Below are 23375 nucleotides of genomic sequence, written 5' to 3' on the forward strand. Positions count from 1 at the left end.
GGTCCTGAGGAGGTGTCTGATTCATCCTCGCTACTTGTCAGGGTGACCGGAGAGCGAGCCCCATACTCGGCCAATTCAGGATCCCTCTCCCCCCATTAGATTCAGGGATTACAGGCGGTCCTCCTCGGGTCTTTCCTTTAACAACCATCACATGAGACTTTACTAAGCATTTCTTAATCCAAGGTGGCCAACAGTCTATGTAAGGGAACTGATCCCAGTGTTCATTCTGCATAACTATTTCATGGATAGCTATCACTTCTTTTACTACAAAGGATCCTTTCGGGGTCCAGTGGACCCCGAATGTTGGCTACTCAGGTTGACAAAACTTAATTAAATCATCCTTTTTCATCTTCACCCCATAATCTGCCTGCTTTGTAAATTTGCTAAAGTTCTGTAAAACACAACCCAGAGGAGTACTTGAGCTTTCTACATGGGAGCTACCCGCACCCATTTTAATGCCCACAAGAGTGCGCCCAACGCACACCAAATACCAGAAAGCGCTCACTAAAGGATCCAAGCCAGGACTGTCCGCAAAAATACCAAATACCAGGCCAAAAGACCCCCCAGAACAAAACCAAATTGAACAAGTCTCTTTGTCCCTGGATCCAGAAACCAAATTGGGCAAGGGGATTCGTATACTCAGGTATCCTAGAGATCTCGATCAGAATGTTGGAATGTGTGTCTGGCATCCTCAGAAACCAAGAATTTTGCACAGGTAGCCTTTAACCTCCCGGGTACCCCGACTCATGTCTCAAACTCCCTGGGCGAGCCCAAAAAGGCGGCTCAGTGCGCATTCCCCGTGGCGGCAGGGACGATCCTGTCATTGGGTCCCGGGGTGGTCCAAAGAGCTCCTGACTGGCTCGCCAAATTGTTGCACAAAGGCGGTTCGTTTCCCTGGAGGCGCGCTGAGATCACAGACACACAGACATCAGTCGGCACAAAAGGATGTATTTGTTTGCAAACAAAGGTCAGAGAGTGGAACTTTGAAGCTCAAATCACCTCTGGCGAACTAATTGTGTTTGCAAGAGGAATTTATCTTCTCTCATCTGGGCACGTGTGTAGACACAGGAATTCTTGCAGCCTACTTCCGTTTCATACAAACATACATGTAGTTACATCATTACATACATTGCATGTATAGTATAATTAGCTATTTGAGTATACGGGGCGGAGAGGTAAATATGCAACAGCTCATTAAGCATGCTCAAAATCACAAGAGTTCAAAAGTTTATACTCCAAGGCCATACAGTTAAATTCCAGTTTCTGTAATTAGCATGAGAAGAGTAAGGAGGATGGGGGAGAGGAGCCTTGGGCTGTGCATTACTAACACCACCCTCAAATGAATAAACTCCCACAGACCAATCCCTCTCAGTCCTGCCCATCCCTAGCCCCACTCTAACTTACTTCAATTCAGCTCCCAGCACCAAAGAATGCTAGTAAAGTGGCACCAGTTGTGGTTTGCGGCTTGGGAAGTAGGAGGAGTTGGCAGGCTTGTAGGGCAGGGCAGGGCAAGGGTAGCTGGTCCACAGGGGAGTTGTCCATCTGGCACTGGGGGATGGTGCTAAAAATACCCCAGTGGTGGGGGACAGAGTAGGAAAAGTGCACCCCTAGGGCTGGGGCATGGCTGGGCTTTCCTAGCCCTGGGGCTGCACTCTGAATCTGTACAGACTTCCAGATAGATTGGTCTAACCATGCCCAATCTAATTTAGTGCACCTCTCAGGTTAACTAAAGTTAGATTGAGCCAGCCATTTTTTAACTGATCTAATCTTCAAGTAACAACTTTACAGTTCAAGACTTAGACTGACTTAACTAGGGATCTAAGTGTAAGGTCCACACCTGGGCAAACTAGGTTAGATTGGGTGGTCCTTTTTCACTTGATCCAATCTAACCTCCTGAACATCTCTATGCACTCTTGGTTTCAGTTTTGGTTGGCAGTACTTTAAAATATCATATATTTTCAGCTGGTGGATGCTGGATTCAGGCATTTCCTTATGCAGTTCTGGCCATAGAGGCTTCGTAGTGATATTCTGAATAGAGACAAAAAGGAAAAAAATTGTCCTTGATATAATTTGATATCTTCAGTGGAGACAGTACACAGGAGAACTGAGAGGTAGGGAGAGGTTACCTCTCAGAAGGAAAGTTCTGTAGAGCTTTGAGATTGTACATCCAATGAAATTGTCAATACAAAACCATCCTTCCTTTTAAACTTGGAAAAATGTTATTTTGTCTTTGAGAGGGGTAAAGGCATTTGAACTGTACATTAATGATTCATGGGACTTGATAATTACAGGAACATAATCTTAGATTCTATGGATGCTTCAGGGTTTTTTTCACATAATGATTTTCTCTATTATTGCTGTTGGCATTATTAATAATGATCTGAAAATTAGCTCAAAACCGCACGTTAAAAAGAAGAGCTAGGGTTACAGATCTAGCTAGTGAGGGATGATGACTGCAACTATAGGGAGTGGCTGGGTTCCAAGCACATTGGGTTAAGTGAGAGAGTCAAAAAAAGATACCAATTTTAGTGTGCTTTACTGAACCATTTTCCCTGTGTGATTTTCCAATAGTTTCTCCTTCAGAAAAGGCTGTTTACGAAGCATTTCATCAAGTACTTCAGCTGTCTGTTTGAATTTCTAATATATGAAATGCTTAGAAGCTTGTGGAAATAAAACATAACAGGACATAGAGGAAATCAGATTACTCTGGCTGTGTCTACACAAGATGCTGGCTGCGCAGCAGTAGCATCACGTGGCACAAAGCGTGACATGGTGCTACTGCACAATAGTAACAAGGTACTGCGCAGTCAAGAGTCACCTAAAAGCCATTTGGTGACACTACTGTGCAGTTATTCTGGTTACTACACAGTCATTTAGTACTTGTATTTGCAAGTACTAAATGACTGTGCAGAAACAACTGCACAGTCAGCATCTCATGTAGACGCAGTCTCTTTGGCGCAAATGAAAAATAATTGATGTGAACATTCATATGTAACCTCTTGCTTACTTAAAAAAATAGCATAAAAATTTAGCATTTTAATAGTTATGCCACTCTCTGATCTTTACTGTTATGTAATGAGAACAGCTTAACTCAGCTTTCAGCTGAAGATGTTCAATGTTCAGTTTTATAATTTGATAAAAAACAACCTGAAAGCCAGTATTTCCTGCAAATTTCATTCTGCATCTTCATTTTGCCCATTTATAATAATAACTTGTCTCCATTGCCCACCCAGATAATTATGTTTTGTAGTCAGTAATATTTTTTAGAAGTGTGCCACCTTAATAGTCTTTGTTTCGCATCTGCTGGCTTTAGTTTTCCAGTAAGAATACTTACATTTTCTTTAGACTCTAAATCTCTCAATAGTAAAACAGGTGATAGGTTGCAAACTTTCTTGTCACTGGAGTTTCCCTCTCTCAAACACACATGAAAGATCATCCATCTTAATGTCAGGGCCGTGCGTTAACATAGCTATATCACTGATGACTGGGACTGGATTTACAAGGACTGCTATCACCCCTGGGTGCCAAATCAGAGGGGTGTCAAAATGGTAGTTTTTAGGGAGTCCTTGCTGTGACCACAGCAGCAGCTCCATGTTGCTGTTGTAGTAGGAGTAGCCAGGTGCTGGGACACCTGAGGCCCTTTCAATTCTGCAGGGTAGGTAAGACCCACTCCACCTCCACCCACCCTGCTCTCATCACCTCCCCTCCAGTGCTCAGTGGAAACTCTCTTCCCCCCTGATTGCCTAGCAGGGCTTTGCCCAGGGTGCAAACCTTGCTAGGTATGCCCCTGACCAGGACTTTAGTGATGGAATATTTTTCATTTTATAGAGTATACCCCACGATGATAGTGACAGAAAACTAACAAACATTGAGTCAAGTAGTCCTTTCTTCCATTATTTATGAGGACTATATTTTTAAAATCAACTAAGTGTTTGAGGAGCACAGTGATCGTCATGATCAGTAGGGACCGGGGCTCAGTGGTGACTATAATCCATACTATACATCTGATTGTATTGAGGGAAACTAGATAGAAAAACAGATAAGCACTATGCCAGATAAACACTATACAGTTATGGCTTATTTTTAAGTATATATTTCACTGTATATTTCTTATCTGAACACGAGAGGAAAGAACTCCTCAGTTCTAACTCTGACTTGACATTAACTCCTGGGCAAGTCACATAAATTATTTGACCCATTTTTTCCCTTTGGAAACAGGGTATAATAGTTATGCTTGTCTGACTCAGTGTTGCTTTGTGAGCCCGTTAAATACTTATAAAGTCCTTTGCAGATGAAAAATGCTACTTAAGGGGTGGGATTTTTAGTATTGCTTTTATTTTTATTTCTGCTGTGGCAAAAGTAACAACAATATTAAAAGTATGAAAAGATATATAATTTTTAGTATACTCTTAATATAGGCTGAAAGTGATAAATACCAGGTTCCATAATGAGATGCATTTTACATCTATGAAAATTTTATCTATTTATTTTATTAACTAAAGTCCCTGTCATCCTGATAAGCACAGGAGTCTTAAAGGTAAAATTCATTAATGAAGGTTAAGTTTGCAGATGTGCAATAATTTTGACCAGCAAGTAGCCTGTCAATACATAATTGTACAGAAAGGACAGAGTGGAGAAAAGGGGGGGAGGGGTTGCGCTCTATGTTAAGGAGCAATATACATCAACCCTCATCAAGACAGAATCAAAGGATGAGGAAGTAGAAGGACTGTGGGTTAGGCTACATGGGGGGCAAGGAGAAAAGGATTTGGTGGTAGGGGTCTGCTACAGACCCCCACATCAAGGGGAAGAAATAGATTTGGGGCTCCTGAGGCAACTCTCAGAGACCATAAAAGCTAAAGAGGTGGTGGTCATGGGGGACCTAAACTACCCGGACATCTGCTGGGAGACACAGACAGCAAAGTCCCACCGCTCACGCAGGTTTCTAACCTGTGTACAGGACCTCCACCTGACGCAGGAGGTACATGGTCCCACTAGGGGGAATGCCTTACTGGATCTGGTATTGGCAACGGGGGATGACATAGTAGGGGACCTACAGATCGGTAGCCATCTGGGGGACAGTGATCACCTAAAAGTACAATTCAACATAAGGCGTCGAGTGGGTAAGGTAACCAGTAGGGTGAACGTGCTGGACTTTAGGAAAGCTGATTTCAGCGAACTCAGGCGATTAGTGAAGGATGCACTGCAGAGTAGTAGTTTTGAAATGATGGGAGCCCAAGAAGGGTGGCTGTGCCTTAAGGAAGCTATCCTTCGAGCACAAAGCGAGACGATCCCCGTGCGAGGTAAAAGAGGGAAAGGGGCCAGGAGGCTTCCCTGGCTGACCAGAGAAATCCAGGGCAGACTAAGGGCCAAAAGGGGAGCACATAAAAAGTGGAAACAGGGAGAGATCACCAAAGAGGAATATACCTCTTCTGCTCGTGCTTGTAGGGAGGCAGTTAGACAGGCCAAAGCTACCATGGAGCTGAGGATGGCAACCCAAGTAAAAGACAATAAGAAATTGTTTTTTAGATATATAGGGAGTAAAAGGAAGGCCCAGGGAGGAATAGGACCCCTGCTAAATGGGCAGAAACAATTGGTGACGGACAGAGGGGACAAGGCTGAACTCCTCAACGAGTTCTTCGCCTCAGTGCTCCTAAGTGAGAGGCATGACAAGTCTCTCACTGGGAGTGTAGGGAGGCAGCAGCAAGGCACCAGACTTCCATGCGTGGACCCTGAGGTGGTGCAGGGTCACTTGGAGGAACTGGATGCCTTTAAGTCGGCAGGCCCGGATGAGCTCCATCCGAGGGTACTGAAGGCACTGGCCGACATCATTGCAGAGCCACTGGCGGGAATATTTGAATGCTCGTGGCGCACGGGTCAAGTCCCGGAGGACTGGAAAAGGGCCAATGTGGTTCCCATTTTCAAGAAGGGGAGGAAGGAGGACCCGGGTAACTATAGGCCAGTCAGTCTCACCTCCATCCTTGGCAAAATCTTTGAGAAAATCATCAAGGCTCACATTTGTGAGAGCCCGGCAGGACAAATTATGCTGAGGGGAAACCAGCACGGGTTCGTGGCAGGTAGATCGTGCCTGACCAATCTAGTCTCTTTTTATGACCAGGTCACAAAACGCCTCGACGCAGGAGGAGGGGTGGATGTTGTATACTTGGACTTCAGGAAGGCCTTTGATACGGTATCCCACCCCATACTGGTGAACAAGTTAAGGGGCTGTGACTTGGATTACTGCACAGTCCAGTGGGTGGAGAATTGGCTGGAGGGTCGCACCCAGAGAGTTGTGGTGGATGGGTCGGTTTCGACCTGGAAGAGTGTGGGCAGTGGGGTCCCGCAGGGCTCGGTGCTTGGACCGATACTCTTTAATGTCTTCATCAGCGACTTGGACAAGGGGGTGAAATGTACTCTGTCCAAGTTTGCAGATGACACTAAGCTATGGGGCGAAGTGGACACGCCGGAGGGCAGGGAACAGCTGCAAGCAGACCTGGACAGGTTAGACAAGTGGGCAGAAAACAACAGAATGCAGTTCAACAAGGAGAAATGCAAAGTGCTGCATCTAGGGAGGAAAAATGTCCAGCACACCTACAGCCTAGGAAATGACCTGCTGGGTGGCACGGAAGTGGAAAGGGATCTTGGAGTCCTAGTGGACTCCAAGATGAACATGAGTCGGCAGTGTGACGAAACCATCAGAAAAGCCAATGGCACTTTATCGTGCATCAGCAGATGCATGACAAATAGGTCCAAGGAGGTGATACTTCCCCTCTATCGGGCGCTGGTCAGACCGCAGCTGGAGTACTGCGTGCAATTCTGGGCGCCGCACTTCAAGAAGGATGCGGATAACCTGGAGAGGGTCCAGAGAAGGGCCACTCGTATGGTTAAGGGCCTGCAGGCCAAGCCCTACGAGGAGAGATTAGAGAAACTGGACCTTTTCAGCCTCCGCAAGAGAAGGTTGAGAGGCGACCTGGTGGCTGCCTATAAGTTCGTCAGGGGGGCACAGAAGGGAATTGGTGAGTATTTATTCACCAAGGCGCCCCCGGGGGTTACAAGAAATAATGGCCACAAGCTAGAGGAGAGCAGATTTAGATTGGATATTAGGAGGAACTTCTTCACAGTTCGAGTGGCCAAGGTCTGGAACGGGCTCCCAAGGGAGGTGGTGCTCTCCCCTACCCTGGGGGTATTCAAGAGAAGGTTGGATGTGTATCTAGCTGGGGTAATGTAGGCCCAGCACTCTTTCCTCTTATGCAGGAGGTCGGACTCGATGATCTATTGAGGTCCCTTCCGACCCTAGCATCTATGAATCTATGAATCTATGAATAAGAAACCATAGACCATTTTTTGTATGTGCCATATTTTACAGCATACAGTTTTACGGTTGCACATTAATTGCAGCAATGTACCATACATTTCTAATGGAAAAAACCTTCAGTATATATTCACTGTAATGACAAGCTTATGTAGACACACACTCCATAATTAGATGTACTGAAGCACCATCATGAATAGCTAAATTATTAGACTTTGCACTTATCATACTTTTGCACCTGCTTTGAATAAAATAGACCTTGACAATAAAAACTGGCAGTATCATGCCTTTCATACAGTGTTAGAATATGTAGCTATTACAAACCTAAGCAATACCTTAAATATATATATTTTAATGTTTCATTATGATATTCAGGGTAGATGGTTTATGATTTATTATTTCACTATTACAGTCCTTCGATTTCCCTACTATTCCTTTTCTTTTTTTAACCATAGGCACTTGTGTCTTTCTTAAATTGTACTGTAAAACAGGGCCATCTTAGAGATTTTTGGAGGCTCTGGATGCCCTGGGCACAGTGTTGATTTGAGACCTCCACACGTTTGATCCTGTCGCAGTTATTTCAGTGATTGTGTCAGCACACACAGGCATAGTCAGAGGTTCACATATTTTGAATTTTGCTGCATTAGTATCATAGAAATCACAGAAAAGTAGAGTTGGAAGGAGCCTTCAGAGGTCTAGCCCAACCCCTTTCTTGAAGCAGGATCATCCCTATCCAAATCATCCTGTACAAATCCATTGTCTTCCCGATTAGCAAAACTATGCAGTCAACCCAGACACAACCATAAGCCATATATCCTAACCTGCCACAAATAAAGCAGGAAGACCATGGTGGCTAAAATCCAGCTGCTGCAAAGGTTGTTAAATACTCTCAAGGGGCATGTCCAGATGAGTGCACACATGCAGTTTGTGGGGCTGCAGACATATCTGCAGTACCACAAACCATACACACTGCACATGCAGGCATTTGCCACACTGCTAATTCTCAGTGCAGTGGGATTTTTTGACACCAGGAAATCTCAGTATAAAAAAAATACCTATGCCTGAAAGAAGTGTGCTGAGCAACCCTTGCAAAGCCAGCAGGCCAAGGCACTTTGGGGAGCCCACCCCTGCCCCAGCCCTGGTACCATCTGTGGGCAAGGCAAGAGCCCCCAAGGGGACACTTACCTGCCTGTACACAAATGCCAGGCGCTTGGGGAATAAGCAGGAGGAGCTCGTCCTCCTGCTTAACACAAATAATTATGACATCATAGGGATAACAGAGACCGGTGGGACTCCACCCATGACTGGACCACAGGTATAGATGGCTATACCTTGTATAGGAGGGATCGAGTAGATAAAAGGGGCGGGGGTGTAGCTCTCTATGTTAAGGAAAGCTACACGTCCCTGCAAGCTGATGTTGGTGACCAGGGTGAACAACTGGAGACCCTCTGGGTTAAAATCTGTGGGGAACACAGCACAGGAGACACAACGGTGGGAGTCTACTACAGAGGCAGAGGCTGGAGTGAAATTCCCAGACAATCTGGCTTTGCACCTAGTGCTTTAGGCATACCAATTTCCTTCCTCTAGGAGGAAGGAAACCATGTATCAAAAGAATCATATAGTTCATAATATTTCTACAAAAAGAGCTTAATGTTTTTCTGAGAAGATCACCACATGAGGGTAAGGTGTCTACGGAAGATAAACTGTCAGGTGTAAACCTGCTATGTGGTATCTGCACACACAGCTTTTTAGTATATCTCCTGGTTCTTCACTGGAAGTCACTGCTCCTGCTCAGGAATTTCTTGGACAGCAAATATTGGGACTTCCCAATCATATTGAGGTTTTTCCTGAGGAAACAGACCTTAGAATTCTGCAAAGAGAGACAACTCATTCCTGGGGAATCTGTCTCTTAGAGTTCCTTCACCAGAAATTCGATCATGTTTTAAATAGTGAAGTCTAAGATAATATGTCCTTTCTTTTTTGAAATCCCTTATGTTACGGCAACCTAGATGATTGTCTGCTTTGCTTTTGCCTAACTGAATTTGCTATTACTCACAAACTAGCACTCTGCCTAAATACATTTTAACTCCCAGCGTGACTACTGTATTATGTCAAGAAGACTAAATGCAACTACCAGAGAGCGCAAAGAAGGATAAGGTTAGGCTCTATTGCTATGATAGGCTCCTATTATTTCAGTGATATTATCCAGAACCTGACTGCTTATTACTAGGGTAAAGTCATTTAAGAAATATGTCCCCAGATTTGATGCATTTGTTTAATGTATTTCACATTGAAATGGGATTTCAGAATAACCAATTATCTTAATCCAAAGGGAGCAGGTAAAAAGTGAAGATGACTCAGAAAGAAGTACATAATGAGGATGTATTAAACAACTCTAAATATGTTAGGCAAGTTTTTCAACTTATGTAAGTTGCCCTAGGTCCATTTGAATCAATGTAACTATCCTAATTTACATCAGGAAATGATCAGCAGTGAATGGGATGGAAAGAAAGATGTGGGAGAAGTTGTATGTCAGAACTAGGGTTCTTAGCTAAGTGGAGAAGTGCTAAGTGTAAGTGCTCAAAAATTCATAAAACGTCTGTTTCCAAATCAAAAGGATCTTTTGCACTATTACTGCTGGCAAAATATATCAGTTGGCACCTGGGTGGATTTTGTCACTTTAACCACATACATTATTGCTTACTTGCCCTTACCTTCCACCACAGTGTGAAATAGCATTTCATCAAAGTTTCATAATGACAGCCATAAAAGTATGTTAAAAAAGAAATGTCTTTCCACTGTGTGTGATTTTAACTAAATAGATGTGTGCTCTCATTAAGTAGTCTACCATAAATATCTAGGAAAGTAGTGTTGTCTCCTCTATAGTCTGTTACGTGAAGATTTCAGCAGAGATATTTAACACTTTGCAAGCATGATAGACTTAATATAAGTTGGAGTAGACTTGGTGCTCATAGTATAAAGCAGTCTTTTGAAAAGTAATTTCTTGTCTCAGTATCCAAGCAAATTTAATTAGTGGAAGAGTTTTATTAAACATTTTTTTCCCATGTGATGAATTTTATTAGCATGTTAATCCTTAGGAAAATGTAAAGCTTCTCAAAATTCTGGATGGATACCTGAGGAAACATTAGTCCTCTCTTTATGAAGGAAGTCCCCCTAGCTGGGTCTACACAAGATGCTGACTGTGCAGTTGTTACTGTACTTGTGTATGCAAGTACTAAATGACTGTACAGTAACCGGTATTACTGAGCATCACCAAACGGCTTTTTGATGATGCTGACTGAGCAGTAGCTTGTAACTGCTATGTAGTAATGTCATGTCTCACTTTGTGCCACGTGATACTGCTGTACAGTAGGAATGAGCTACTGCACAGCCAGCATCTCGTGTAGACACAGCCCCTGAATACACAGACTGGGCATACCTACATGTTCATTAATGCACTTTTGCTCCTGCACATTAAATTTAGTACCTCTAATATGAGGTACAGTACTAAATAAATGCTCATTAGGCTGCCCTAAAGCACAGTAGTGAAAGCAAACCCTTTTTTAGTGATGCTTCATGTGCAGTAACCTATTTTCACTGCACATTAGTGTATCAGCATGATTTTTGACATGACACTTTATCTCATGCACAGTAAAATAGGCTACTGCACATTAAAGCACACATGTTGGTGCACCCACTCAGACATAAGGAAAAGAGGTATAAGGTCTCATCAAATAAAATGCTGAGGATCTGAGATGGCTAGGACTGCTTCAGAAACTGCAACGACTCCAATTCAGCTTGCTATCAACAAATGTTTCTAAAATACAAAAGTACAGCTGGCTCCATTAGTTAAGTGCAAATCCTAACTAAAATATAAATAATAAATAAACAACCTCTACCATGACCACACACAATGCTTAATGGCTGCTTGAAGGTGTTATATAATGTTTTGGATGGCTTCATCATTCTCTGCTCTACTTTTCAGAGCAGTAGTTGGGTCATTAATTTTGGTATTCTTGCAATATTTTCACAGCAAGTTCTTACTGAAAAAGTAGTTCCACGACACAAAGGATCCTGAATGTTATAAAACACCACTGGAGAGTTAAACACAAATGGATATACAAACATGATTTAAAGGACTATATTTGGGAGGAAGGAGCCACACTTTAATCTTAGAGCAGCTAAAACTGAAAGTTCAAATCTTACATTTTTATTTCAAAACCAAAAGAAAATGAAAGTCCCTAGTGTTGATTGAAGGGTCTTACTCCCCAGTCCCAGGATTTAATTCCACCTGTGTTTTTATTTTAAAATGAGTACTTTTTAAGATTTGATTTCTAGACATGTAATAAATATTATTCTACAGATAGCTGGGGAATAAAGAAAGGTCATTGATGAAGGGAATGCATGGAGATTTCTTCTTGTTTTTGTCACTGCTTCAGATTTGCCCAAGTGGGTAGTAACTGAAAGTTATTACCATCTGATGGCTGTTCATTGGCTTGTGTAAGATGAAGTGCTGGCCTGAATCCTCTAGGAATTGAATAAGTGCTTACAGTACAGCTGATGATAATTAGCATCACCGTTGGCAACCTCAGTAAAACAGAGTAGGGACTGAATAGAGATGAAAAATTATTTTACCTTCTTCTTCTTAAAAGTTGTTTTCTTCATGCCAGTAGAGGTGCAATGAGGGGAGGCTTATATTAATGCTCCACACTAAACTTTCCTTTGCAGAAATCAAAGACTTCAGCCACCAGGTCTGTTAATCTGGAAATTCATATAAACATTATAATTCCCTTAAAATAAATTTCAAAGTCTAATTTAGACAAGTACACCAAATGAAATCAGCTTTTCAACAGAACTACAGCCATGTTTGTAAATGAATGCAAGATATTTTTAGACATTGATAGTATTGTATTGTATAGTATTGTAGTATAGTATTGTAGCAAAACTGTGGCATGTTACATCTCTGAAATAATTCTGCCATACCAGCCTTTGTTGTACAATAAGTACAAACATGGTAATATTCATCCATGGAGTGAAAGTAAGTGCAAAGTTTCCCATACAACTCAAGCCCCTCGTGGCATACTTATATATCCCATCCATGTTGCGGGGAGAGTCTTTGTACAGGCTGATAAAAAAGCTGATAAAAAAGTTTCCATGGTGTGAACCAAGGGAAAAAATAACGAGTTCTATGATTATGCAGATCTTTTGACCACACCACCTCACAAGACATAGACATACATTTATTCAGACATGCAAGTGTTTGCAGAATCAGAATTTAAGGAACTGATCCTCCAGTTTTTGTGTATGTAAAATTTTCAGTGGAGTTACTGAAACTCAATGGAAACCATCATCTTCTCAGAAATTTTGACTGTAGGAAGACCCCTGGTGTCCAAGCCTCTTCATACAAATTATACAACACAAATTAAGTACTTCATTATATTTTCTATATCTTAAAAAAAAACAACTTACAGATGTTATGTTATAATTAGTTAACCATTTATATTTTCTATTTCTTGTTTTAGGTTCTATCCTTAGGAGCAGATGTCCTACCAGAATACAAACTCCAAACACCTCGCATCAACAAGTTCACTATATTGCACTACAGTCCTTTCAAAGCAGTCTGGGATTGGCTCATTTTGTTGCTGGTAATATATACCGCCATATTCACCCCTTACTCTGCAGCTTTCCTTCTGAATGACAGTGAGGAACAGAAGAGACAGGAGTGTGGATATTCTTGCAGCCCACTGAATGTGGTAGACTTAATTGTGGATATTATGTTTATCATTGACATTTTAATAAACTTCAGAACAACATATGTAAACCAGAATGAAGAAGTGGTAAGTGACCCAGCAAGAATAGCAATTCACTATTTCAAAGGCTGGTTCCTAATTGACATGGTTGCTGCAATACCTTTTGACCTGCTGATTTTTGGATCTGGCTCTGATGAGGTAAGCCAAAGTAAATAAACAGTGTTTTCTCCACAACTGTTTACTATGATGTGATAATCTACTGTTCCATAATTTTCCTTTACAAAATATTTTGTTAATAATCTCCCAAGGAAAATAATAGGAGTCTAAACACTTAGGACTTATAAATTAAACTGGCCAAATATTACTAAAATACAATGTGCGAGAGAAGTTTTCCTTGGGAGGAAAACAAGCTGCATGATCCAATCAGGTATTTTTCCATCTCAAGATTGTATAAATGCAATCTTTTTATAAATGTCTTTGCAAGTAGGTACAAAGTACCATAGTGTAAATCAGGGGTAACCAATCTGTGGCATACTTGCCACAAGTCTGTGCATGGTATGCAACAGAGCAGGGAGGGGACATGCAGCATAGTAGTAGATAAGGCAGGAAGCAGCACAGCAGTTCAGGCAGGGTGCACAGGGCAGGAAACAGCAAGCACAGCAGCAGATGGGGTGGGGAGGGTATCAGAGTGGTGCTTGGGGAAAAAGGCAGCCAAAAAGTTTGGCCCCCACTAATGCAAATCCTACTCTCTTCCATTTGGTGTAAGTTAGACTTGCTAAAGCGATGTCAAGTCAGCTATGCTGCTTTATATCAGCTAAAGAGCGGACTCAGGTTTTTCAACAAAGACAGAAACTTCTAAAATAATTTAAGAAAAATAAACCCAAGAAAATTTGGAATTTAACCTTGCCAAATTGACAATTCTAATGACTAATGTGCTCAACCTACTCAAAGAACAAGTTAACAATGTGTGCATCACATGCATTTGAAAACTGCCCAAAGGTGTATAAAACACACACTATTTTGTGGATGTCTGACCCAGTTCTGCCTCCTTCCAAGGAGTTTTTATTTAATTTAAGAAAGGCTAAAGTTGTAATGTAGTTTGTGATGAAACTTGAACTGACAAGTAGAAAATGCTTTTCTGTGGGAAGTAGAATACAGCAGTTAAAAAAAGCAACAAATCTAGCAAAATAGTATGTTACATAGGCTTCACAAAGGATATGATAAATCTACTTTTTCATAATGCAATTTTGCACATTTTGACATAAAGAAAACTGAAAGTTTTATGGACAATGTGTTAATTGTTAAGGGAGAAGTGAAGGATGAAAAATATACATTCATCATCAATAATTATAGCATGAAACTTATTGATCTGACCATGTACTTTCAGTGTCATTATATGGATACTGTTATTCATCCATTACACAAAAGGCAAAAATGTGCTGTAGGTCTGAAATAGCTCCTTTAATATAAAAGAAAAGCCACAATGGGAAGTAACCAAAGGAAATCCTCCATGAGAGAACACAATTTGTGTCTCTCTCCTGGTACTCTAATAAATTCTGAGTTTGGCCAGCATAGCTATGTTCCCAGACCCAGTTTTTAGAAACAGAAATAAACAAGTATTTAAGAACCTGCAGGAATCTAATGGCATCACTGTCATAATGACATGCACTTCTAAGATGGAGTGATTCTTTTAAAGTCCTACAAAATTTCAGAAGTAAACAAATGTTGCCTGTCGGTTTTCTTACTCCTATTTCATAAGTTGTTCATTAGGAATCTGGTTTTTTCCCCCCATTTCCACCTTTTTTGTGACTAGGATGTTGTGGTGATGTGTAAAATATAAAATAAGAGAAAGGGAAACAGGGTCCCAATGGACCCACTCTAATGTCTCACTGAAGTCAGTAGAACGATCCCAATTGATTTCAGTGCAAGTAGACACAAAAGGGAAAATGTGAAGCCTGGAGATGTGCACAGGGAATATAATTAGTAGAGTTTTTTGGGAAAGAATGCAATCAAGAGAGATGACTATTTAAAGAAGTGAACAAAATGTGACTTGTCTGTCCCATTACTGCCAAAGAGCTTGTCTGTGAAATAGGAAAAACCCAAAAAGGCAGGGACAGAGCACCAGCATTATCTGCTCACCTTCTACATTCATCACATTTAGCTGGGGTCAGTCTCCTATATTTCTTCTAGGCTTGCACTGTCTATAAGTAGCACCTGGAAGGAAGAGGAGGCAAAAAGGGTAGCACTGATAGCACAGCTATTTTATGGCAGTGGCACTGCTAGCAACCTGGACCAATTTTCTCCACGTAGTGTAGGGAGATGAAAAGAGCGAAGCTGAGGAAGAGGCTGCAGAGAGTGCATGAAGAGAGAAAAAAGTGACTGTATAGATGTTTCCATCTCTGCTCCTCCACCTGTTTCCTTCTGAAAATTATCTAGTGACTCCTCTATTCTGCAGAAAAAGTATTTAAGAGTCAGGAGATGTAGAGAAGCAAGGAAGGAATGGATATAAATGCCTGATACAAAGCCGCTTGAAGTCAAAGGCGAGGCTCCCAAAGCTATTTGAATTTGGCCCTAAGTGTTACACTTCTCCCTTATTTATAAGTCTTCTGCAGGAAACATTGCAGGTTGTTAGATACAGCTGTGATGGGCACTATATAAGCATCCAAAACAGATAGAATAGCAGCAGGCAAAAGGACTAAAGAAACTGAGTACCTGCCTAATAAAACCTGCAACAGTAAAGATTGGGATTTACTTCTTATGGCAGACATAATGAAATTAGTTACCTGTTTATTTCAACTATCCCTTCTAGTATTCTGAACTTTTTTAGTAAAATCTAGTCAGTTTTGTCTGAGAAACAATTAAACTCAGTACTACTTAGCCAGTCTAGCATATCTTTTCAATAAACTCCCATTCGTAACGCTGATTAGACCAGTAGTTTTGCTGGGTAAAAGTCCAAGCATCCAAGTGTTTACAGTAGTTTTGTTCTTTGCTTTTATGAGTATATTTATACAGTGATCTCTTTCTAATAGCTCAGTGCAAGATACATTTTAAATGGACAGTGCTTCATTTTAATGGTTTAATAGACATTTTCAGTCATGGTGGTGCCTTGACTTCTCCCCGTCTTCTCCCATTATCTAGAGTTTTTTCAGATAGGTCCCCTGCTAACAATTGTATGGGACATCCTTTTTTTATTAAACCACATCAGTTCTAAGGAGAGCTCCATGTGTGCTCACCCAGCTTTAGCAAATCCAGAGCTCCAACTGTGCCTCAAAAGGGCAGAAGATAATAATCAAAATACCACATGTAGCACTGTCTGAAGTCTTCTATTTGTGCCTTAGCTTCTCAATACAGGAAACTACTAGAGTGAGAGAGTTAAGCTTCCATTTCCAAAATGAGGAACTAATATAATGTAAAATAAACCTTTTCAGTTTAAATAGATTCTTAGCACAACATGATTAACGCTAACTGTGCACCATTGCCTCTTCTGTTTATTTTGGATGTTGAATTGTCCACAGCACTTCAGGAGGTAAAAGGACTTGCACAATTTTTGCCCTTTGCTCCTCTAATAGTTTATTTTTAAGCTTGCTGCTATGTTTATAGAGTCTGGCCTCAAGTTTAGCCAGTATAGAGCCAGTTATATTTAGCCAGTAATTTTAGTCAGTTTAGAGCTGCAAGTATATTTTTCTGTGTGGTCCATGCAAATAGGCCATGTTCCTACATGGTCTCAGTGACTGAATCATCAGTTGTATTAACTAGATATAAAACAGATGCAAGCATTTGTAAGACTATTTAGGCTTCTTTTCCTGCCTTATTTTCCCTTTGTAAATCAGATAAAAGAAGAGCTAAAATATAACACTGAAAGGGCCATCGTCAATTAGTAACAAAAAGTAAGGAAAAAAGGATGACTAACAATGAAGATGTGAATCAATGAAAACACAGGACATTTGTTCTACTCTAAACTTTGAATTAATTAACTCTTACCTCACCCTGCTAAAACTGTCAGGCCAGGCCTCTCTTGGTCTACCATCTGGTGCCCTGTAAACCAGTACAGCCTATTCCATGATCAGGTTGTCAGAAACTAAACTGGCAACCCCACTTGAGCTAGCTTGGGTCAGGATGGTGTATGGACACCCAGCAGGACTAAGAACAAGACCTGTCAGAGGGTGAATGAGCTCCCTGGAAGCTAACAGCCATCTATCTGTACCTGGAGAGGACATGGATTGGATACCACCAGGTCACTTTACCCAAAGAATCCCCACAACTAAACTCATGAGGGTTGTTGCAGCTGCCTCAGCACTAACATGACTTGACTCACCCTGCTAAATAATATATTTATATTATGGTTTGATGAGCTCTGAGAAGAATCAGTGTGCTCAGTGAAAAAGGCAGGCAGAGGGTTCTGATTCCCACTCCACAAGTCAAATAGGCAGACTCTACTGTCTTCCTTTTGGCCAGGGAAAGACCAAGCTCCACATACCACCAGAAAGGATAACATCATGCAAAGTCACACGGGGTGCATCTGCACATGTGCTTTACTGTGGAGTTGACTAATTAACATCACAGTGAACTAATTAACAGTGCTGTAGGATAGTACTGTTTGGGATTGTACTTCTTACAGTGAAGTACTTTACTGTGGTAAAATATACATGTAGATGGTGAACAGGGCCAGCTGGGGGCTTGCTCCACCCCAGCTCAAATTGCTGCTGTCCCAGGTGCATGAGTAGATGCTCTGCCTGGAAGCAGTTGACTCAGTTGCGAACTGCTCCAGAGTTTACTGCATTGCCTTAATTTCACATGTAGCTGTACCCACTAGTACTAGTAGTTTATTAACAGCTTTTGTCAAAACATTACAATAGTTTACAATGAAAACCACAATCAGCAATAAAAATTATATATATACTTTAGCACTCAATTTCCAAATTATGGTTGCAGCAATTTCCAGACCATTCCATATATCATTGTCCATACCTATTCAAATGGATAATCCCCAATTATATTTGCAGTTCAAGGGATCCATCTTCTCCCCACACATAAAAGACCAAACACTAAAGTGGGAACCATACCAATTATTCACATGCATGAGAAATATCAGGAAAGTTTTTCATATATTTTGGCTTCCTTGAATTAAACTTATCATCTGGAACCAAGGATGAACTCCAGCACCATTTGCTCAAATGATAATCCTTGAACCAACCACAAGTGGTCCATGGACCACAGTTGGAGAATAACTAATTTTGATTCATTACTGATCCAACAGAAAGATTTTCAGTGCTTAGGACTCCTCAAAAGAGACTTTTGAGTAAACTGACTGGTCACACAGTTCTGCCATAGCTTATAAATTAAATGAAAAAAACTATAAAAGGGGCTAATAGTAGATTTCAAGGATTTAAATTAGTTCTGTTAATTCTTGATTTAAAATGGGAGAACAGGAAGCTTCCAAAATGTGAGGGTGAAAAATATTTAGACTAGTCTATCATAAATAGATGTATGACAGAAACCAGAGAAACCAGGAAATATAGTGGCATGGGGACTAAAGTAGAGTAGGTAAATTAGAGGAAATGCACATATAAAAACCAATTTGAGCTATTACATATAAATCAATGGTTATTTAGTTTTAAAAAGAGGCAAATAAAAGATGACATGATAGAGATGTATACATTAATAATAATGTTATAGAGTAAGTAAAACAGCCAAAGCAATTTTGAGGATATGGGCCATCACTTAAAAAGACTTGAGTCATAAATGGCTCTTAGCTCAGAGTATCATTTGTACAGACAATTAATTAGCTAATCCCGGCTCACTCTTCCAATCAACTGAAACCAGTATTACCTTCCAAATGATGCCTCTGTAATCAGGAAGACTAATGGCTTTTCCTGTTTCTTGTCATTCCACTATCAATTGTCCTCCAACCAAACAACCTTCAGTTATAAATCAGTTCAACATCATGGCTCCAGAAATTGAGGATCTAAACTAACCTCAATATTGAGAGGGAAAGAGAGTGATCAGAGTTCAGGAAAAGTCATAACTAATGGGCAAGGGTTGTGTAAGTTATACTGAACATCCAGCACCCAGACAATGAAATAATTCTAAACTAATAAGATTAGGAGGATGGGGGGGAGGGGGAGGTTTCAAATTACAAACGAAAGTTTAGAAAATCTCTCTCAAGATTCTCAATAGAAGTATTGAACTAATTATACCCTGACCAAAGTTTATCCCTACAATTAGTGTTTGAGCTCATATTAGCCCTAATTCTGGACAAAACCATAAGAAATGGCCTGTGAGTTCATACTGAGATTTTACAATCCGACATTTGGATATTTGGTAACGGATTTGGACCATTATTCATGTTAAACCTATTTTTTGTAGTTATAAGCAAACTAGTTACTGCAAACCCAGTGTAAACAGCAACACTGGATATGTGTGGGGTTTTAGTTTCTTTTAGCTCTGTGAACAATTTTCAGAATTAGAAATACTTGCCTGCACCATAGCATATTTACAATTGTGGGGATGAAACTCTTGAAACAGCCTGTTTCAAATATGTGCATCAAAGTAAAGTTCTGAATTTAATGGAGATTAAATTATGGGATATTTAAGAAACATCTCAGGATATAGATGCACTAAATACGGTGATGGGTCTTACTATGACTGCCTTTTTATAATGACTGTGATATTTTTAGTAAGTATATTTCTCCTGTTGTTCTTTTTCATCCCTTTGTAATACCCATTAGTTTTTCCTTCCCATCTTGGTTTTCTAAAAATGTCATGTCCTTTATGTATTTTTATCAGAGAAGAAAGTTGGTGCTATAGCTATATATGACTATTTGAAGCTTTGAAACATATCTTCTATTTACATTCTTTCTTGATTCTCATCCATCATTTTGATCATAGCAAGAAAATTCCAGAGTAGCTAGTGTTAAAGGGCCATCTAATCAATTTAACAAGTGAACCTAAAGTATCAAGGCTATGCTTGGCATATTAGGGCCATGTCACACAGGACACTTAGTATGTGTTAAATCTGTGAAATGGTATGCAGTATTAACATTTGAATGTATTGTGAGCAGGCACACAATAACATTTACTATGTCCCCTAATGCCCCCACAGCAGAAGGCTGGTGAGCAGGTATACTAGCATGCTGTGCTGGAATTACTTTTCCCAGTTTCTGACTGGGCAAAAACAGCTGGGCACAATGCCAATCAGACAACCATTTCAATGAAGAAGCAAATTCCAATCTCTTCTTGACATGGCACAAGATCTCCAAACCTTCTTTCACTAGTTTGCCAGATTGGATTGGATCTTATCCTAGAGATAATGAGTAGTGGAACTAATCAAGTCCTTGCCCTGGCCACTCTAATCCACAGGTACTCCATGCTTTGATGGTGCAAGCTCCTGATCCTAAAGAGGCTCTACTTTAAGGGCCATGAAGTTGGAGAAAACCAGCAGCCTCCATTCCATCACCAGCCAGTTCAGCATAGGGCAGACAATGGTGACAACAGCCTTGTACAAAGTATTCAATGCCATATTTAAGGATCTGGGGCCTCAGTTCATCCAGCATGGGGACCCACAGGAGGTCATTGCTGGAATAAAAAAGATGGGCTTCCTGAATTGCATAGAGCCATTGATGGGACATTATAACCATTCTGTGCCCTCTCACTGCACCTCAGGTTACATAAATCATAAGGGGTCAATCAAGGACCACCAGGATAGGATAGCCCTGCTTTGTGCAGGGGTTAGGACTAGATGACCTCCTGAGGTCCCTTCTAACCCTAACTTTCTATGATGATTCTATGATTCCAGGACTGCTCTATTAACATATCCATGGGTGGGTCCAACTTCACACTGCTGGGGAGCTGGGTTGCGACAAATAGTGCTGAGGTCCATCCTATCCTCATGTCTCATCATCAAAGTTCAGATACCTTTTTATGGTGCTGCCCCTCTGCTGCTAGGGTATAGGCACCTAGGAAGGTGGTGGAATTTCTTGTCACCCCAGGGAAGGGAAGGGAAAGGCAACCTCTTGCCATGGTGTTCAGTGGACCTGCCCCATAGACCTCTACTCTCTGCTTGGTGTACAGGAGATTCAGGGTTCTAGCCAACCAAGATGGCTGGACTATGGAGAGGCATGTACACAACATGCCTAGCCAACTTTCCTTTGCTCCTACTAACTACCTGGTGGCAGTTGTTGGGGAGGATATATGGCAGACAAACAGTCTCCCTGGTAGTCCAAGCTGGGATAAGGCTACCACCATTGCCTCTACTCAAGAGAGTAAGTGGTTAGTGGCGGCTGTAGCCTTGCCATCATGGCATGAATGTACTTTTCCACAGTGATTAGCCACTCTGTTCAGAAAGAATTGGCACAACTCTGTGATGAACTAGAGGGATGCAAGGGGTCTGGAGGACTGATTCCTGGACCCCCTCTGAGCACCTCACCAGTCCCTGTGCCAGTTCCAGGAACGGGCAGACCTGAGTTGCAAAAGTCTGCTGAGGACTTCTTAGCAGCTCCTCCAATTGGTCCTGTCATTGTCTGTAGGCAGCTGTCAGTGGTGCTGGCTTGGTGTACAGAGGACTCTACAAGCTCCTCTGAAAGCTGTCCCCTGAGGAATGATGCCCCAGCTTGTGGCCACCCTGAATGCTCTGAGCCTACTGCCATCATGGCCCTGAGCTATGATGGGGAACTGGAGTCCCAAAAGATGATAACATTCACTGTCACTTAAAATTATCCCTGGAGTGATAGAGGTGACTTCTGTGCCATGATCCATGGATGACAGTGTTTCCTGGTGCTGAACCCATCCACACTTGTTCCCCACACAGGAGTGTATGGGACTGCCATGGGGCATACCAACAGTGCCTTTATTCCACCAACAGGGAGGATAGACTTGTAGAATAAACCACGGCCCCATGCTGCTTTACATGTCCCTTTATCTCCTCAGACACCCCCCTGCTCATACTGGGATTGTATGATTTTTGTGTGTTGGTGCCCCAGAAAGCTGTCCCAAGAGGTTGGACCACAGTCATACAGATGAAAGCTCTGTTGAGCCCACCCCTAGGTAATGGTGTGGAGAATTCAGCCAGAAGTAAACAATATCTATAGGCTACAGGGGAGGTGCCCCCCTCCCCAAAATGCACTGAAGTACCCCAGTGCACATGGAACATACAGAGAGCAGGCTGCAAGTTACCATTGATAGGTAGGGCAGTCTGGGGATGGGGAAGATGAACTGGGTTTCCACTCACTGCTTTGCATACATGAATTAACCTTTAACTACCATTCATTGTAACTTACCCAGTCACTGTGCCCATCAAGCCTTAACTGGGCCATTGGCTCATACACAATTGCTGTGGTCCAAACACAGGTGTATCACCAATTCTCACCTCCTCTTCACTGTGCAAAACACAATGCCATTTCCATTTTGATAAATTCCAGGAGTGGGGGGGCAATCTGTACTGGTTACTACACATTTCCCAACCCACACAGAACCCCCAGAGCCCTAAGTCCCACCGCCCCACAGTAATCCTTTCTCCTGGAGTTGCTGAAACTTAACAATGGCTGGTGCTCAGACATACGCACATTCATACTGCCCTCCTCTCACTAGGGCCTCTCACAGGGTCTCTTTCATGCATCGAAAACTTGTACTGCCTTGATCCCTCTTGGATTGGGCCCCTTCAGCCATAGGCTTTACCTAGTGCACACTTTGGGTAGCATATATACCGTCTTTTGGGCCTCCCCCATGACCCTCACCCGGGTAGTGGCCACCCAATTACCCAGCTGGGTCCAAGCTTGCCCTGGCCCCTCCCAGGGAAACTCCATCCACTCACACACACATACTGGGCTTCCAGCCCTCTGGTTTCCCCCTCACTGGGGCTCCTCATCTCCACCCCCCTCACTGGCACCACAGGGCTTCCCTCCCCAGTAGAGGATCAGGTGCTGTAGCCATGCCTAGCCTCATCTGGTTCTTACACCCTCCTTGGGCTCAGGTGGCCATAGCTGTGCCTGGCCCCCTTGTATCCACAGTATTGTAGGGGGTAGGGGTTAAGGTGCCCCAACCCACCTTTCACCAGGGTGGCAACTGGCCTGGTATTTCTTGGGGGCTCCTGTGCCACTGGGAGCTGCACCAGGACACCCACTCCTAGCAGGGTGCAATTTTAGGTCATTCCCAGGAGCCTCCAAACCATCCCCTTAAGCTTCTGCCCTTACCTCAAGGATGTTGCATATAGCCTTACAGCCAGGCAACATCTCTACCTGTCCTGCCAGTAGCAAACTGCTCTCTTTATATAGGCAGCCAGAGTTCTAAAATGGCTGCCATAATCAAGCACCTGCTGGCTG

General features: G+C 42.0%; 1 protein-coding gene across 1 annotated transcript in view; it reads left to right on the forward strand.

Moving 5' to 3' along the window:
* Positions 1-23375, forward strand: part of KCNH7 (potassium voltage-gated channel subfamily H member 7) — a 394806-nt gene that overhangs the window by 288476 nt on the left and 82955 nt on the right. Inside the window, exon 7 of the mRNA XM_090045605.1 lies at positions 12832-13257. Within this exon, the coding sequence (XP_089901731.1) occupies positions 12832-13257 (426 nt within the window). The remainder of the gene's footprint in view (positions 1-12831; positions 13258-23375) is intronic.

This window comes from Crocodylus siamensis, chromosome 4 (assembly GCF_052110815.1).
Source record: "Crocodylus siamensis isolate JL-2025a chromosome 4, ASM5211081v1, whole genome shotgun sequence".
NCBI classification, from domain to species: Eukaryota; Metazoa; Chordata; order Crocodylia; family Crocodylidae; genus Crocodylus; species Crocodylus siamensis.